The 16,394-nt window shown below is 48.0% G+C and overlaps 1 protein-coding gene and 1 non-coding gene across 12 annotated transcripts; both read right to left on the minus strand.

Annotated features, from left to right (window-relative positions):
- Sf1 (splicing factor 1) lies at positions 1-15,762 on the minus strand. Of its 11 annotated transcripts, none has more exons than XM_087205284.1 (13): positions 15,392-15,762; positions 12,502-12,630; positions 9,604-9,679; positions 6,370-6,522; positions 6,116-6,205; positions 5,393-5,576; positions 5,183-5,298; positions 4,971-5,078; positions 3,408-3,588; positions 2,880-3,153; positions 2,535-2,589; positions 2,253-2,432; positions 1-878 (listed from the first exon to the last, which is right to left on the minus strand). In XM_087205284.1, the coding sequence occupies exons 1-13, from the start codon at positions 15,420-15,422 to the stop codon at positions 749-751; spliced, it is 1,707 nt and encodes a 568-aa protein (XP_087061410.1). In that variant the 5' UTR covers positions 15,423-15,762; the 3' UTR covers positions 1-748. The 11 variants fall into 11 exon arrangements, with proteins under 11 accessions (XP_087061410.1, XP_087061408.1, XP_087061411.1 ...); XM_087205282.1 differs by having other exon boundaries at positions 1-1,512; XM_087205285.1 differs by having other exon boundaries at positions 2,535-2,594.
- Positions 4,442-4,578, minus strand: LOC147829507 (U4 spliceosomal RNA). The gene has a single exon (XR_015449047.1). It is a non-coding gene; the product is annotated as a U4 spliceosomal RNA (small nuclear RNA).
- Positions 15,763-16,394: the final 632 nt, after the last annotated feature.

Consider the following 16,394-nt stretch of genomic DNA (forward strand, 5'->3'; position numbering starts at 1 on the left):
AACCACACTGCTCTTTTATTTAATGGAACATCCCCCCCTTTAGTGCAGTGTTGAATCAAACACGGAAAAAAAAGCCCAGAGAAATTTCTGTAGATAAACCAGTGAAGAGAACGTGTGTTACACATCATTAACATAATCACTCCATGAGGGGTGGGGAGCAGTAAGAGGAACAAGGGGCTCAAACCCCTTGACACTGCAAAACATTCAGACATTTGGGATTAAAATAAAATGTAAAAGGAAGCCTTCCAGGAAGGAGAGAGGAACAAATGGAATCTATGGCAGCTTAGGTGGTCAAAGCACAAAAATGACTCTAGGCTGGCAGGGCCAAGGTGGCTTGGGCTGTACCACCTGCTGGCAGGATGCAGGTGCTGGGCCTGGACATTAACCAGCCCTGGGCAACTTCAACAAGAGTGACAGAGACAAACACCACACTTTAAAAAGACAAACATCTTTGGGGCAGCTATGGTCCCTGGAAAAAACTTAGAACCAAAGGACACCACCTGCCCACGAGGCCTGACATTAAGGCTGTCTGTGCCTAAAACCATTTGCTCCCCTCTCCTTGGCAGGGAAAGGAGAATGGAGTTAAGGGAAAGTATTCTAATTGCAGCAGAAGACCGGGGAAAGCATCTCCTTGGATGGAGTCTGAAGAAAGGAAGAGATAAGAAAGTAACAAAGGAAAAAGAAAAAAATTAATTAAAAATTTCACGATATGGAGCCAGCGTGTTCCGATTCCGTCCACAAAAATAACTCAGGCTGCTTTGCCGAACCATCCTGTCCACCAGGGGCGCTGCTGAGGCTGTCTGCCTGGAAGGGTCACCAATGGGCGCGGAAAGTCCTCACTCTCATGGCTCTGGCCATCGCCGCCGCGGGGAGGGATCCTGGCGGCCCAGTTTGGGGAGAGGCAAAGGGAGTTGGGTGAGGAGAGAAAGAAGACAAAGACACTCGATGCTACGGGGCGCCAGGAGAGCCCAAACTGGCGCCCCTAGTACCACCTGCCCATTCCCAAGCAAGTCCTCAGTCGCTTGGCCCAGCCCGGTGCGTGAACACACACACATGCGTGCACACACAATCACATGCGTGCGTCCCAAAGTCTGGCTCCATATGGTGAGGTTCGGCGTGTTTAAACGAGACCAATTCTCTCTCTATATAATATATATTTTCTTAAAAAACAAGTCTAGTTCTGTGGTGGAGGCGGTGGGGGAGCTGGAGGCATCCCGAAGGGCGGCATGCCCGCCACCCCCATGCCCATCATGGTGACAAAGTTAGAAGGGTCCATGGGAGGCGGAGGAGGAGGGGGCGGGGCATACATCATGCCGGCGGAACCAGGAGGCGGAGGCGGCGGAGGGGGAGGGGCCCCGGGCGGCAGAGGCGGCTGGACCCCGGGGGGCAGGGGCACCATAGTGGGGTTGCCTTGCATCTGAGGGGCTCCTGGAGAAGCTGCGGCAGCCGCCTGCTGCTGTTGCCATGGCGGGATGGACCCTGTGCCAGCGCTCGTGGTGGTAGTCGTCGTATCTGGGGTGGTAAAGAAGCCCAAGGTCACACGCGCGGGGGCACACCGCGGTTCTCTGCGGCTGCTGCCTTGGGATGGGGGGGTCGAGGGGCGCCTGCTCCTGGCTTGGCATGCTGTACGGTGGCGGGGGCGGGCAGGCAGGGCTGTCCTGGTGATGGGGAGTGGAGGGGTGGGCAAGACTACCCTGGGGTCAGCCTCAAGGTCTCTGGGCTTAACAGAGTAAGCCCTTTGTCACCAATGCCCCTGTAGGGGCTGAGGGGAAAAGTACCAGACACAAGAACCGGCTCTGACGTCCCTCCGCCCAGCCGCCGCCACCACCGAACGGCACATTCAACCTCAAGGCCACAGTGGCTCTCTCCCCACTGCCTGGCCCCATCTCTGCAGTCTCTCAGGCCCAATCACAGCCCCTCCAGAACATGCATGCACCATCCCACTCTGGCCCTGGCACAAGGCTCAACCAGCCAGAATGAGGCCCACAGCTCATTCTGCTGCCCAGCGGCTGGACTTCCAGCAACCCCCCTACTGTCCCCTGCAGGCCCCCAGACCTCTCCCCAGACACAACCACACCAAACATCAGCTTTCCTCCCCATAAAGCCCCCATGGGCCAGGATGCCCTTCTGTTTCCACTCTCCCTCCAGACCAGTTTCATCTCCTGCCCATATGAGCTGTGAGTTTTTCTATTGCTCCTCTCAGCTCAAATCCCGTCCCACCCACCTCCACAAGCCCAAAATACTCCACTCACTTTGCTGCCATGGCAAGGGGGTACTGGAAGCCATACTGCTGCTGGGCGGAGGGGGTGGTGGAGGCTGCTGCTGTTGCTGCTGCCATGGAGGAAGAGGGCCAGAGGGAGGAGGTGGGGGCTGCCCACTGGGAGGCGGCGGCGGCGGCGGCATCATGCCCATAGGTGGCGGCGGCATCATACCTGCAATTAGGTAGAATAAGGTAAGGCCTCCAGGCAGAAGGGAACCAGGCCCAAAGTCCCACTCATCCCAGGTCTAGGTGTGGACACAAAGCCAGCATTTACCTTTTCCTTGATGCAGGCGATAGACCCCAGAGCCCACAGGCGTACTTCCCAGGTACTGATCTTGATGGAAGGAAAGAGCAGGGACTTAGCAGGACATTTGAACTGTCCGGGGCACACCCTTCCAAATAGCTTTCTCAGCCCCACAGGAGTCCCCAGCATCACAAGGAGTCCCAAGCATCCTGCCCTCACAGATGGTTCCTGCTCACTGGACAGCCCTAGTCCTCTGGAGCTTGGGCTTTGGGGAGGCCAGCAGGCCTTGTGCACTTGCTAGCCACATCTAGCAGCAACCTGACCTATCCCCTCTTATCCCAAAGCCCCAAGGTTTTTGGTCTGACACTTACTTACCCATTGGAGGAGGGCCATGGTGCCCAGGTGGGTGGGGGCCCTGGTTCATCGGTGGTGGTGGAGGCTGCATCCAAGGCGGTGGGGGTCCATTTGGGTTGTGCTGCATGGGATGTCCACCATGTCCACCTGTCAGGCTGGGTAATGGGTGTGGGAAGCTGTGGGGGCCACCTCCAGGTCCACCAGGACCACCTCCATGCATGCCGTGGTAAGGCCGACTCTCCGAAGGGCCAGAGTTCATCCAGGGTGGGCGGCTCTGGGTGGTGGACATGAGAGACTACGTGAGAGTATTTCCCGCCAATGCCCCTGCCTGCTCCCCGTGGTGGCAACACTGTTCTTCTGGCTCTGCCATGGGAGCAAAATACAAGGACTCCTGAGAAGTCCCCCACACTAGTCAGATATTCCAAAAGAACAATGTTGCCAGCCACATTCATCACTCTGCTCAACCCAAAGCACTTGGTCATAGCTTCCAGTCTCTGCAGAAGAGAGAACATGGGGAGCTAGACCAAGAGAACTAGTCCTGAGGCTCACCGGTGGAGGTGGATTATTGGCAGGAGCAGCAGGCCTCGGTGCACTGGCCAGGGGTGTGGTGGCAGGGCCAGAGGTGGACCCCACAGATGCTGGGACAGGTGCTTCACCCAGTTCAGCCATAAGGGACAAATACTCTTTATCCATCCGTGCTTTATCCTGAGCTGACTGGGGGTCGCCAGGCCTGAAAAGAGATTTGAGATAAAGAGAAGGGGAAAAATGCTCAAGGAGGAAGCTTTAACCTTGAAGAATTTACAGTTTTAAAGAGTTCAGCCATTAGGTCATTATTTCTTCCCAATCCTTTACTAGACATGTCTTTTTTCTGTACAGGGGATCGTACTCAGGACCTTGTGCTTGCATGGCAGGCAAGGTGCCACTGAGCTAAATCCCCAGCCCTTAAGACAAGGTTTTAAACAGTCTCATCAGGTCTTCAACTTTTTTTCTTTTCTCAAATTTATTTTTTGAGACAGGATCTCAACATATTCAGGCTGGCCTTGAACTCACTATGTAACCCAGGCTGGCCTCAAGCTTGCAGCAATCCTCCTGCCTCTGCCTCCCGAGTGCTGGGATTACAGACATGCTCCAACACACTCGGCAAGTCTTCAATTTTAGAGAACACTTCTGCCTTTGGGATCACCAGTGCCTGCCACAGCACAGGTGCTAGGTTAAAAATCCTGGTGAGAACACCAGGTCCTCATCAGCCTCGAAGAGCACAGGTTCTCTCACCTCTCAAGCTTCATGAAATTGTATCTTCCCAGTTTGAGGGAAGGGAAATCTACGCAAGACTGGAGCAACTGCCAGAACAACTTTTGACCCCAAAATAGGAAAATGATGGTATTCAGGGCTGATCTGCAACTGGTCAAATTCCAGTCTACTTAGTCTTCTTGAACAAATCTTAAGCAACAAAGATTAAGCCTGGGTCAGGGATTTAGCTCAGTGGTTCCGTCACCTGCCTCGCAAGCGCAAGGACCTGAGTTCGATCCCCGGTACCAAAAAAAAAAAAAACAAAAAAACAAAAACAAAAACGATTAAGCCCCAGTGAAGACATTTATACAGGATTAAACAGGATGGAAGCTTCCTGTTTCCCTGGGCTGAAGGACACAAAGTTTTCAATTAACAATAATCACACCTCAAATAAACCTTATTGGCTACGATACTACCACTGTGCAAAGCTTCAAGGACAAATAAGGGTTTTCCATACAATATATTTCTCTTTTTTTTTTTGACTACTGAGGACTGAACTCAGAACCTTGTACTTGCAAGGCAGGCGTGGTGCCACTGAGCTAAATCCCCCACCCTGTTTCTAGTTCTTTTAAGCTTTAAACCACACCATCACAGGCCACACTCACAAAAAAGAATGCTTCTTTTGGGCTGGGGATTTAGCTCAGTGGTTCCGCCACCTGTCTCACAAGGGTAAGGTCCTGAGTTCGATCCCCAGTACCGGAAGAAGGAAAAAAAAAAAAAAAGGAATGCCTCTTTTGGGTGCATGAAGTTAAATACCAATTAATGTGTTAAAAGCTGTACTGTACATCATGGGCTACCAGAGAACCACCACCAGCCCCTCACCTCTGGAACTTGCAATCTGAAGCAATGTGGCCGGCCCCTCCACACTTGGTACACACTGTAGTGTTGGTAATGCTGCGAGTCTCTGAGCTCTGCCAGGGTCTTAAGATCCTAGGAGGGGGAAAAAAAAGACATCAACTGTAGGCTGTGGACAGTCTTTCCACTTCCAGATTCCTCAGGTCTCTATGAACTCTCCCTCTATACTTAAACACTACCTGTTATCATCTTCTCGAAGGGTGCCATTCAAGCGAGCCAACTCTCGAAGCTGCATCTTCCGTAGATCATTCTGGTCCTCTGGGGTCTCAATGCCCTGCTTCAGAATGTTTCTGATCTAGTGAAGACAAAATAGGTAGTTAATTGCACAAGTACTTGGGCCACCACATAGATTTCTGGCAAGAGGGTTCCTTTCTGGGCTCATCACTCACCTGTTCTACTGCCTTTTTGACATTCTCCATTGTATTGGCAGTGACTAGAGCATGAAGTGGCTCATCTTCCCCTGGCAACATCTGGCCATCTTTGCGTCCAACCTTCCCTTCTTTCACAGATCCTTTTCCCCGGATCATGATCTTGGCATTGCACTCCTTCTCAATGTTCTTCAGGGTATTCCCTCTAACATGGGGCAGAAAGCTCTGAGTTTATTCCTAATACACAAGTTCACACTCCACAGGGGGGCAGAGGTGGGCTAAGTAAGCACTGGTGAGAAAACTGCAAATCCAGAGAATTAAGACTGTTCGACCAAGAACTGGGACCTTTAAGTTAAGGCCAGTTGCAACAAACCTGAGGATTTGATTTCTCTGAAGTAAAGGGGAAATGTTACCGATTCACAGAAAGGTAATTCAGCCAAAGTGAATCCTACCCAAAAATATGAAGATAAGCCAATGGCACCCAATTGAGCACCAAGTAGACACACCCCAGAGGTTCTAAGGAATTCTATATCCCTTTTCCCAACCCCAGTGGTGGCAAACCTATGGTACACATGTTTGTTTTTAGGACTAAAGATATTAATGTAGGAGTTTTTTCTAAACTAAAACCTCGGTATTCAGGCTTCAGTGTTGGTACTTTTCGATAAATAAGTGGGTTTTAGGTTGCAATTTGGGCACTCATCTCTAAAAGGTTCACTGTCACTGCCTAGAATAAAAATTACTCACCTTGGTCCAATTAGCAACCCTACGAAGTTGATTTCTGGATATTCATCTTGGGGAATCATTACTTTATCGCTCACACGAGTTGCTGGAGGTCTAAGGAAGAAACATTGTCACCAACTCTGCACATTTCTGAGATACACAGTTCTTCTAGAACCACTGATATCATGTGCTTATTGGTGATTTGGGGCAAGAAGTGAATAGTACCAACATTGACCTGCATGTGTCCTTGTTCCAGACAATCTAGCCTCTCTGCTTACTTGTAATCTGCAGGCGGTTTGAAATCGGGGTTGAGGGCAACCATCTCTGTGATGAGGTTGTGCCTCTCCTCTTCAAGCTTCTTGCGGGTACGGAACTCTCGAGTATTAAGCCGCTTCCCCTCACTATTGTAGATGGGCTCAGGGGAAGGGGACCTGTGGGAAACAGACCCCCGTTACTGCTCCGCCTCTACTCCCCTCATTCCCACATGGACTATAACACGTCTTCCCCAGCCCCTCTGCCTCTCAGGCCCTAACAACACTCTTCGGAGGAACCGACCATAACGTGTGCTATTCAAGATCGTGTGGAATGGGGAGATGGAAGCTGGCTTAGCATAATGGGCACTGGGGTATTTGAGGAAAGAAAAAATAAGGATTTGCTTCTAAAAGTGATGAGAGAAGGAAAAAAAGTCTGTCCTTTGGGGGCAAATCTTTGGACTGTAAGTGGCAAGGATGGTATCCTCTGGAGTCTTCTTGCCAAATATAAAATTCCATTAAAAAAAAAAATCCCAAACTTGATGAACCACAGAAACCCGAGTCTAGGTGTTATGTGAACTCTTGGAGAGCTCATGCCTATCAGAAAGATCATCTGTACCCCTGACAGAATGAGCACAAGCTCTTTTACCCAAAGCAGCTGGACTCAAGCTATTGCAGCTACTTGGCCCCCACAATGGAGAGAGATGATTCAAGGCTTCGTCTGTTTTTCCTTCAATGGCCTGGCTGGCTGTGTCCAAGGCCCAGGAGACAACCTGTTTCTGGCTGTTCAAGGTGGGGAGTCTGGGTAGAGAAAACCGTTAAAAGTGCTAAAGCAGCTTCTGCAAGAGGCTGCAAATGCAGACTTGGTCAAATACTTGTCTAGGGTCTGAACCTGCCAACAGCAAGGGGAAAACCTACAATTCTCCGCCAGAGTTTAAGTCCAGAAAGCAGATCTTTCTCTCTCATTTTTTAAGGAATAAAATGCTGATGCTACAAGCAAAAAAATAGTAATGATAAAATGGTCAGTTTACCACAGCTGGATTTTGCGGTAATAAAAAAAGGTAAGTTACATTCCTAGAATTCTGAGTTAAGATTATAAAAAGGACCATAGCTTGATATTCTGTATGAAAATTTAGTAGCAGCTGCAAGAAGGGAAGAGACCATGTGGATCAGGTTATTAAAAAAACATCCTGAAAGCAGTCCAGACTCCTATACCCTTGGTTTAGTTGAGAACCTTGCCTAGTTGGAGAGCAAGGACTGAACTCGGCTGCTCCCACTGTCTTCAGCCTAAAGGGAACCATGTCATACCACGTTACACACACGATGGAATAAAAGGTCAGGTTTGTTCATGGCTAATAACGGCTAAATGACACCTCCGTTTCTAGGATTTGTATAAACTGTTAGCACAATCCAGTGATAGTAAACATAAGCAAACATACCCCAGCTCATTAGACTATCATCTTACACATTTAAGCCTACAAGAGATTTTAAAACATTTTAAACTGTGCATGTTAAGCAACATCAGAATCATATGAAGTGGCTTAATTTTTAAATACACCTTATGAAATAATCTTATTAAGGTAAGAAACTCATGCATTTCCCTCCAACCTGGACTTAAAAGAAAAACCAATCAGGCGTTGAGGCCTCTTTCAAAACTGAATGCAAGGAAGGAAAAATCCTGCTCTGGTTTTATTTCTAACACACTTGACAATTTTAATGCCCACCCCAGGGTGTTTCTGGCTAATCACCAAAACAAGTTGTACCAGTACCAAATTGACCATTGAAAGGCCTCACAACAGTTTAACCTCTTCCCAAATTAAGTGAAAGACAAAAGCTAATGATCTAGAGGTTAGACTGGCCGGACTTCTTCACCTAGAATAGGCATTGGATAAATCAACTAAATTCTAATCCCAGTTCTCCAGGAAGCAAAGAAGGTTTGTTAAAAACTCAACCTTTGGAGGAACTGCCTGGTAACCTGTAGACATACTGTTAAGGGGAAAAGGCCAGAAAGGCACTAAACAGTTGTGGTCTATAATCTACAATGTTAATCTCTTTAGAAAAAAATTTTCAAGTCAAAAAGAAATGTAAAACACAACACAACCTTCCAACCAAAATTACTAGTAAAAAATGTCAAATTTAATAAAATTAAAGCATCAATATGGAGGTGAAGTTAATTTGTTTCCTGACAAAAGGCACCAGAAAGATGCACGTGAAAATGACTTCTAAAGCCATTACATCATCTTCCTGACTGAATGAGCCATTAACTTGGTAACAAAAGCCACGGATACTTTTTTTTTTTTTTTTTTTTGCGGTACCATTGATCAAACTCAGGACCTTGCGCTTGGAAGGCAGGTAGGTAACAGCACCACTGAGCTAAGTTCCCGGCCCACCACGGATACTTTTTAAAGCTAAGTCTTTTAAATTATGCTGCATGTACTAAGATATTTCATTGAGAGGAAGAGGCTTATTCTTCTATTAAATGACCAGGTTTTAGGCGTTCAAAGATCAGTTAGCCAATAAAATCCCAGTTGAAAAAAGCTCATCTCCCTCACATAAACTTTTTACTTTTCAAAGGTGATATAAATTATTAACTGAATGAAATGACATGACCACAGCTGTTTGAGGCCCACATTCCCTTTAAAAAAAATAATAATAATTTAAGGTTGGTTGCTTGCCTTCCCAAAACAGGTGATAATATTCTGGCCCCTCCCAAACCCCCAGGCAATGGCCAAGGCTGAAAATTAATTGGTAGTGAAGGAAGTTGGTTAGAAATCTCATCTGATTTTAAAACCACCTCAAAGCCATGAGCAGGAAGACTGCACAACGAGCTGGCCAGTGTTTCTGGCCCACTCAAATTCAGTGATGTTCAAAAATATTCTTAACACCTGCATCATGTACCTGTGAGAAAAATTGCCCCATGGGCTTTCAGCCAAAGCAGGCACTGAAAAGGCAGGTTAATGCCACCTCTCACTCTCCCTAGGGGTGGGTAAACCAGGTTAAAATCTACATGCTTACCAATTGGAAACCAGTTGTCCATTTCCAGTAACTTTTTGTTCTCCCAATAATTAAGTCTCATTCCAATTTTCTAACTGTTGACTGACCATATATACTGCTAATTAAACCCTAGTCCCCAAAATGGTCAGAACACCAGTTGTCTTAACTACAATTTTAATGAACTGACACAACATGTTGCCACTAGTAAAACGTATTGAGAAAAAGGTAAAAAGCGTTACTGTCAGCTGGTTAAAACTGTTTCCCAACCTGTCCTCAGGGTTAGGGGGGATGCCCAGGTCTCCTGTGCGCAGTTTACGAGTCAGGTCTTCTATCTGCAGTTGCACTGGAAGAAACCAGGTTAGGAAAGAAAAAAAAGGATGGAAAAAAGACAATGTTACCAAAAAACATCTCAAATCTCAACAATAAGCATGAAGAACTCGGAGACTTTGAAAGGGACGATTGATCAGTGAACACATTGAGGCAAAATCCCCCAACCTCCTATCGGCAGGAGTCCACTTACATCTATAGGTATTTTTCACTTCAAAATGGTTATCACTTAAGGAAGCAAACAGTTTGTTGGAAGAGGGGTTAGCAGTAGACTGTTCACTAAGGCTAATATCAAAGCAATTATTAGGAGGTATTCACCTCTCTCTGCCCACCAATGCTTGCTTACAACTGGTAACCAGAACCAACATCATGTATGGTATCATCCACCAGTACCTAGTTCCCACCAAATTACTTGAGGGGAAGACTTGAGAGTTTTATTTTATTAAACATACCCCCAAATGAGACCAAATTAACATGGGACAAGGAAAAATACCAGTTGAGCAAAGACAATTTTCAGTAAAAACAGGTTTAAAATTCTTTTAACAAGGAAGACATTCAATGACCAATTTGACACAGACTATTTGTACATACACTTTCTGTACCACCAGACTTGTACTAGGTAAGGGTCTCCCAATACCTTCAGCTTTTCAAACATTAAACGACAAACCATTATCTCCATAAACCAGAAGGCAGTGCTAGGAGTTTAATCTCAGACCTGCTAGGGATACGGGGAATAGGTGTGTAGAAGATGAAAAGTGTGGTTCAAGGAGAATGTAATGTGGCCCTCAGGCCTTGACCCGAGTCTGTACGGGAGAGAAAGATGAGGGCTTCACAAAAGTTGCCAGTGACTGGAGGGAAATATTTACAGTTGATTTCCGAAATAATGGGAATTGTAGAATGAGTGGTTTTCTTCAACATGCTATACCACCTTTCTTACCTTTGTAGCATCACAGAGATCTGAGCAGGCATCTTTAATAAGGGCATCTCTAATAAGTCTTAATGGGCTGGGTTATAACTGAGCTAGCTCCAAAAAAGGATTAAGACATGCCTAACTCAGGATCTTTAAATTCAACCCACAAGGCTGTACCATACCCCCACATCAAAACTGTAAGGAAATATAAAATTATTAGGGGTATTCTGGACAAGGTGTGTACCATCAAGAGTCAAAAGATGAACTTGAGGGCTGGGGATTTAGCTCAGTGGTGCTGCGCTGCCTGCCTTGAAAGCAAAAGGTCCCGAAGTTTGATCCCCGGTACCAAGAAAAAAAAAAAAAAAAAAATGATGAATGATACCTAAACTCCCTAAGTTCCTTTATGCCAAACAAATTCTGACTTTGCAGTCAAATACTAAGCTTAACTTAAAGTGAGTCACTTTTGGGGGGGGGGGGGTACTGGGGATCAAACTCGGGACCTTGCACTTGTGAGGCAGGCAGCGGCAACACTGAGCTAAATCCCCAGCCCACAGTGAGTCACTTTCATAGAGCAGCTCTCTTAAGGGGACTGTGGGGTATGGGGTCTGAGCTGAATAAATAGCTGATATTGAAGGTTAAATCAGAAAGGATTGCTATCTTTCACAGAGCAGAGACCAATCTCTGGTTTGATTCTATCTACTTCAATGATAGTTGTAAACAGCCTTTAGGGCCCAGTGCTAACTGGGGCTCCACAGGAAGAGAAATAAAGATTAAGTTTGCTCCCTTCATTCTCTATGTGTGCTTGTCTCCTTCAGGTACAACCTACTAGGTTATGAAGTCTCACAGTAGTCTTTGAGATATTAAGGGGATGGATGGGAGTAGACAGAACAGTGGAGAAAGAAGTATTAGTAGTGGTATGAAAAGGAGATAAGACAATTCCAATACCTCAAAATTCACAACAATCTAAAACCTTGGAAATTAAGACCCTCCAGAATCAGACCATGCTGCCTTAAAGCTTTGTTAAAGCCACAGTCTCACAGAACTAGACCTGTCTTTGCCTTAATTTCCTCTAATGGGTATTTTTATTAAGTTAGTAAGAAATGTTCATCAAGTGTACTTTTTTGAGATAACTACGTAAGTGTGTAAACATAAAACTTTCATTAAAGATCTTATATTTTTTTTAAAAAGTAATTTTGAGGTTAATTTCAATGCCACTGTGGATAGTTGCTCTTAATTCTTGAAATCTCCCAGCAGAGATCTCTTATTCAACCATCTCATTCTGTTTCAAGCAGCATCCCCTTCCCAACAGAGTTCTTTATTAGTAAATATGAGAGCGTTCATATTAAGACAGCTCTCCAAAGACCAATCCAGAAAAGTTGTTGACGGAAAGGTTAAGTTCAACAAAATGGAAGAGGGGTGAACTGTAAACACACTTGCAAAACCACTTTTTGTTTAAACTAGGATTTTTTGTTTTTTGTTTTGTTTTCAGAAAGTACCTATAAAAAGTAAAACCACATTTTAGGGAAAGGGAGAAATATGAAATTGGTAGAAAGCCATGCTGTGAAAAAGGTATTTGGTTTACAATACCTGCAATGTTCTTCACTGGGCCTGTCCAGAGGCAGACGAAACACCTCATCAACTGGCAATGAACAGCAGCTGAAAAGGGTGGGCTGCTAGACTGGGGACTATTCTCACTCCTAATTGGGCCCCACTACCTCCCTGGCACTCACGGAGAACACTGCCTTTATAAACAAACCAAAAGGAGCTGCAAATGCAGGACTTGCTGAGCCAAACCTGATGGATTCTGCCAAAGTCATGAAAGTACATTTGACTGTTTGTCTCAATAAAGCCAACTAAAATCTTAAATTTTCAAGATACATCACTCAGAGTAATCAAAAAATGTGCTTGGATGCAGAACGTGTATTTACCTATATAAGCTCTTTCTTGTTCCCGAGTAAGTCCAGGGGGAATAACTGTAGGCATTCCTGGAATCACTGTCTTCTGTTCCATGGTATCTTGGTTCCAGCGGCTCCTCTTCCGTTTCTTACTTGGGAAGTCTAAAGGCAGACAAAGTCCCATCAGGCAAAAATTTTAAAAAGCAGAGGTGACTATCAGTAGGCCGACTAGGGGGACACAGTACACACAACCTTTAGCTTACTGTGAAACTGAGAACTTGACCTAAAATTTAAATGGCAAAGGATGAAAAACAAACCTCACAAATGAAAACATATGGCAACTACAAAGTACCTGGCTGGTCTGGCAAGTTAACATTTCACATTTGTGACCTGTGTCTGGAAGACCTCTGTAAATCATGTAAACAAGTAACAAATCTTTTTCTTTGTTGAGCTGCTAGAGCTCAAACCTAGAACTTTCAAACTGCTAGGCAAGTCCTCTACCACTGAGCTACACCCCAGCTGAGGTAACAAATCTTGATGTAGATATAGGGCATCACAAAGTGAAAATGTTAGTGGATGCTTGCATGTCTAATCCCAGTAATCAGGAGGCCGAGGCAAGAGAATTTCTGCAAGTTCAAGGCCAGCCTGAACTACAGAGACCCCGTCTGAAAAACAGTCAGGTATGGTGGCAAATGCTTGTAATCCCAGCACAAGAGGCTGAGCAAGGAGGATCAACGAAAGTTTGAGGCCCAGCCAGCCTAAACTATACAGTAAGACCCTGCTTCAAAAAACCAAAAACAGGGCCAGGAGTTTAGCTCAGTGGTGCCACCACCTGCCTCAAAAGCGCAAGGTCCTGAGTTTGATCCCCGAAACCAAAACAAAAACAAAATACCCCAAAACAAAGTGGAAATGTCCACAAGATAATTATATACTTTATCCTCTGTGAACACCTCGGATGACAACATTTTAAAATCAAGGCTAGGCCAGGGCCAGGGATTTAGCTCAGTGGTTCCGCCGCCTGCCTTGCAAACACAAGGACCCAAGTTCGATCCCCGGTACCAAAATAAATAAATAAATAAATAAATAAATAAATAAATAAATAAGTAAATAAAATCAAGGCTAGGCCTATAAAGCAGCAATGGGGAACTCCTGGCTTCTCCCACCTCCATCTCCCTCACCAGTTACCTTTCTAAAAGAGATTAGAACACAACTTAATGTTTTAATTATGCACTACTAAAGGAAAAAGCCTGATTCTCCAACAGAACCACCTTTTTCTTCACAAGCAGAGCCAAGATCTGAATTCATTCTTCCTGGAAAGTTAGTTGAACACTTTGGATTAGAACTCTTAAGCCAGGCATAGTGGCCCATTCCTGTAATTCCAGCACTTGGGAGACTGAAGAAAGAGTATTTCCAGTTTGAGGCCAGCCTGGGCTACGCAGTGAGTTCAAGGGCAGCCTGAACTACACAGCAAGACCTTGTCCCATAAAACAAAAACAAATGAACAAAAAAGTCTAGAACTCTTTAAATTCCACAAAGAACAAATTACACGGATAGTGACCAAACTGTCTTTCCCTGACATATACATTTCCCTACATTCATCATATGAACTTTTCTATTTCCCAAGGTTTTTCAGTCCAGGATTAAAAAATCTCTTTATGCAGTGAGGGAGAAGTTGGTCAGACCCAAAACTCTCTAGGGCTAACAAAGAGGGAGGGGGCTGGGGATTTAGCTCAGTGGTTCTGGCGCCTGGCTCGAAGGCACAAGGTCCCAAGTTCGATCCCCAGTACCAAAAAAAAAAAAAGAGAGGGAGATTAAAAGTCAAAAAAGGATCCAACCATCATCTAAAGCCTTCCAACTTCTTCATCTCGTATTCAAAATCAAGACCCTGCCAGCCCACACCTGTATCAGCACTGGAGAGGCTGACAGGAGTCCCCCGAGTTCCAAGCCAGCCTGGGCTACACAGTAAGTTCAAGGCCACCCTGAACTACACGGCGAAACCCTGTCTCAAAAAACCCCTGCCTTGCCGGGGATTTAGCTCAGTGGTTCTGCCGCCTGCCTCACAAGCTCAAGGTCCTGAGTTCAATCCCTGGTACCAAAACCAAACCAAAACAAACAAAAAACCCCTGCCTTTTCGTAAAGGCACTCTTGGTATCTCCCACCTTCCTACAAAACTAGAAAAGAACCACTCTACGTTGTCAGTGAACCCTTTTACACTCTCCTGACATCCACACCCAGCACTCGTGTCCAGCAGTGGATAGCCTAAACACGATGGCCGGAGGGCAACAGGGGGAGCCCCCTCTGGCTTTCAGAGTAGCGCCAAGCCAAGCCGACACTGAGCCTGCGCAGCGCGCGCGCGCGCACGCGCGCACACACACCCACACCCACATACACACCCCTCCCTTCCCGCTCCCCCTCCCCCAGCGCGCGTGCGCATTCGAGTCCCAAGCAAAGGGCCGCGCGCCCCGGGGCGCCTCCACCTGGACCTCCCCGTGCGCGCGCGCGCGCGCCCCCGCCACGGGCAGCCTCCGTCACCGCCGCCGCGCGCCCTGCCGCCGGCCGGGCCGGTCCGCGCGACGCTTCTCGCGCTCTCGGCCCGACTCACCTCCTCCGCCGCCGGCCCGGCCCGGCTGCTGGTCCTGACGCGGCGCTGGCTGCGGCGGCGACACGCGCTGGAAGAGCGGCGGCGCGGGGGGCGGCGGCGGCGGCGGGAACGAGGCACCCGGGGATGGCGGCGGCGGCGGCTGTTGGGGAGGCGGGGGTGGAGGCGGGGGGAGCGGCGGCGGCGGCGGGGGCAGTGCCGCGAAGGGGAAGGCGGCGGCCAGGGCCCCCAGCGCGCTGGCGGCCGGGGGCGGCGGCCGGGGCCCCGGCTCGAGGCTCCCCTTGGGTCCAGGAAGCGGAGGCAGGCCGGGGGGGCCCAGCTTACCCAGCGGCGTGGCGTTCGCTCCGGTCGCCATGGCGCCCCCAGGGACTGGCGCCGGCGGCGGCTCTTCCTTGGCGGCGGCGGCGGCGACTTCTCCTTCGCGAACCTTCCGGGAGGGAGGGGGCCGGACCGCGCTGCCGCGGAGCGCGCAAATCCAGTCCTCTCACGCGGCGGGCGGCGGCGCGAGACGCACAAAGAGGGAGGAGAGAGGGCGCCGCGGGGGCGGGCTGGGGCTGCGGGGCTGCAGCCTGCGATTGGCGGAGCGTTCGTTCCTCTCGATGCGCGCTGGGATTGGCCGAACCATTAGGTTCGGCGAGAAAATGGCGGCGGAGCCCGATGGGCTGGGAGGTGTCGCAGCGCGCACTTCATTTGTTACTGCGCGGACTAAGCTTGGAGGCCAGGAAGGAGGGGGGAATAGGGAGGGGAAAACTCTATGACGTAGGGACAAAGCTCTCTCATTCGTCGCGGATGGTCGAGTCACTCTACTCGTTTGCGTCATAGTTCTGTGTGATTGGCTGAGACTACTTGAGGCCTTTTCCTAGTCCCCGCCCTCGGGGAGCAGTTAGTTTAGATTAAGCGAGAGGTCGTGGTGGAAAAGCCCCAGCCGGAAGGAATTTGTGGCAGGGGAGGAGTGAAAGGCGGGGCGCATGCGTACATGGGGCCAAGGGGGCTCCTGCGCCTCTTCCTTCACTAACGACGCCCGGGTCCTGATGGGAAACTTTAGATGACGTCAATCTTTGTTCCTGTGGTAACCAGGAACCTGGGGGTGGGGACGCAGGTTGTGCTGGCAAACTGATCCGTTGGCGCGGCAGGTAGAAAGGAACTTCATGCTTTATTTGAAAAAAACCAAGTGACCCAAAACAGCTTTAAAGTAGTCAGCCGGCCATGGTGGGGCATGTATGTAATTCCAGCACTTGGGAGGCTGAGGCAGACAGATTGCTGTGAGTTCGAGGCCATCCTGAACTATATAGCGAGACCCTGTCTCAAAACAAAAACAATGTCTGAC

Source organism: Heterocephalus glaber, unplaced genomic scaffold (genome assembly GCF_053883595.1).
Source record: "Heterocephalus glaber isolate CG9 unplaced genomic scaffold, H.glaber_assembly_v1.0 deba00000594, whole genome shotgun sequence".
In the NCBI taxonomy this organism is placed as follows: Eukaryota; Metazoa; Chordata; class Mammalia; order Rodentia; family Bathyergidae; genus Heterocephalus; species Heterocephalus glaber.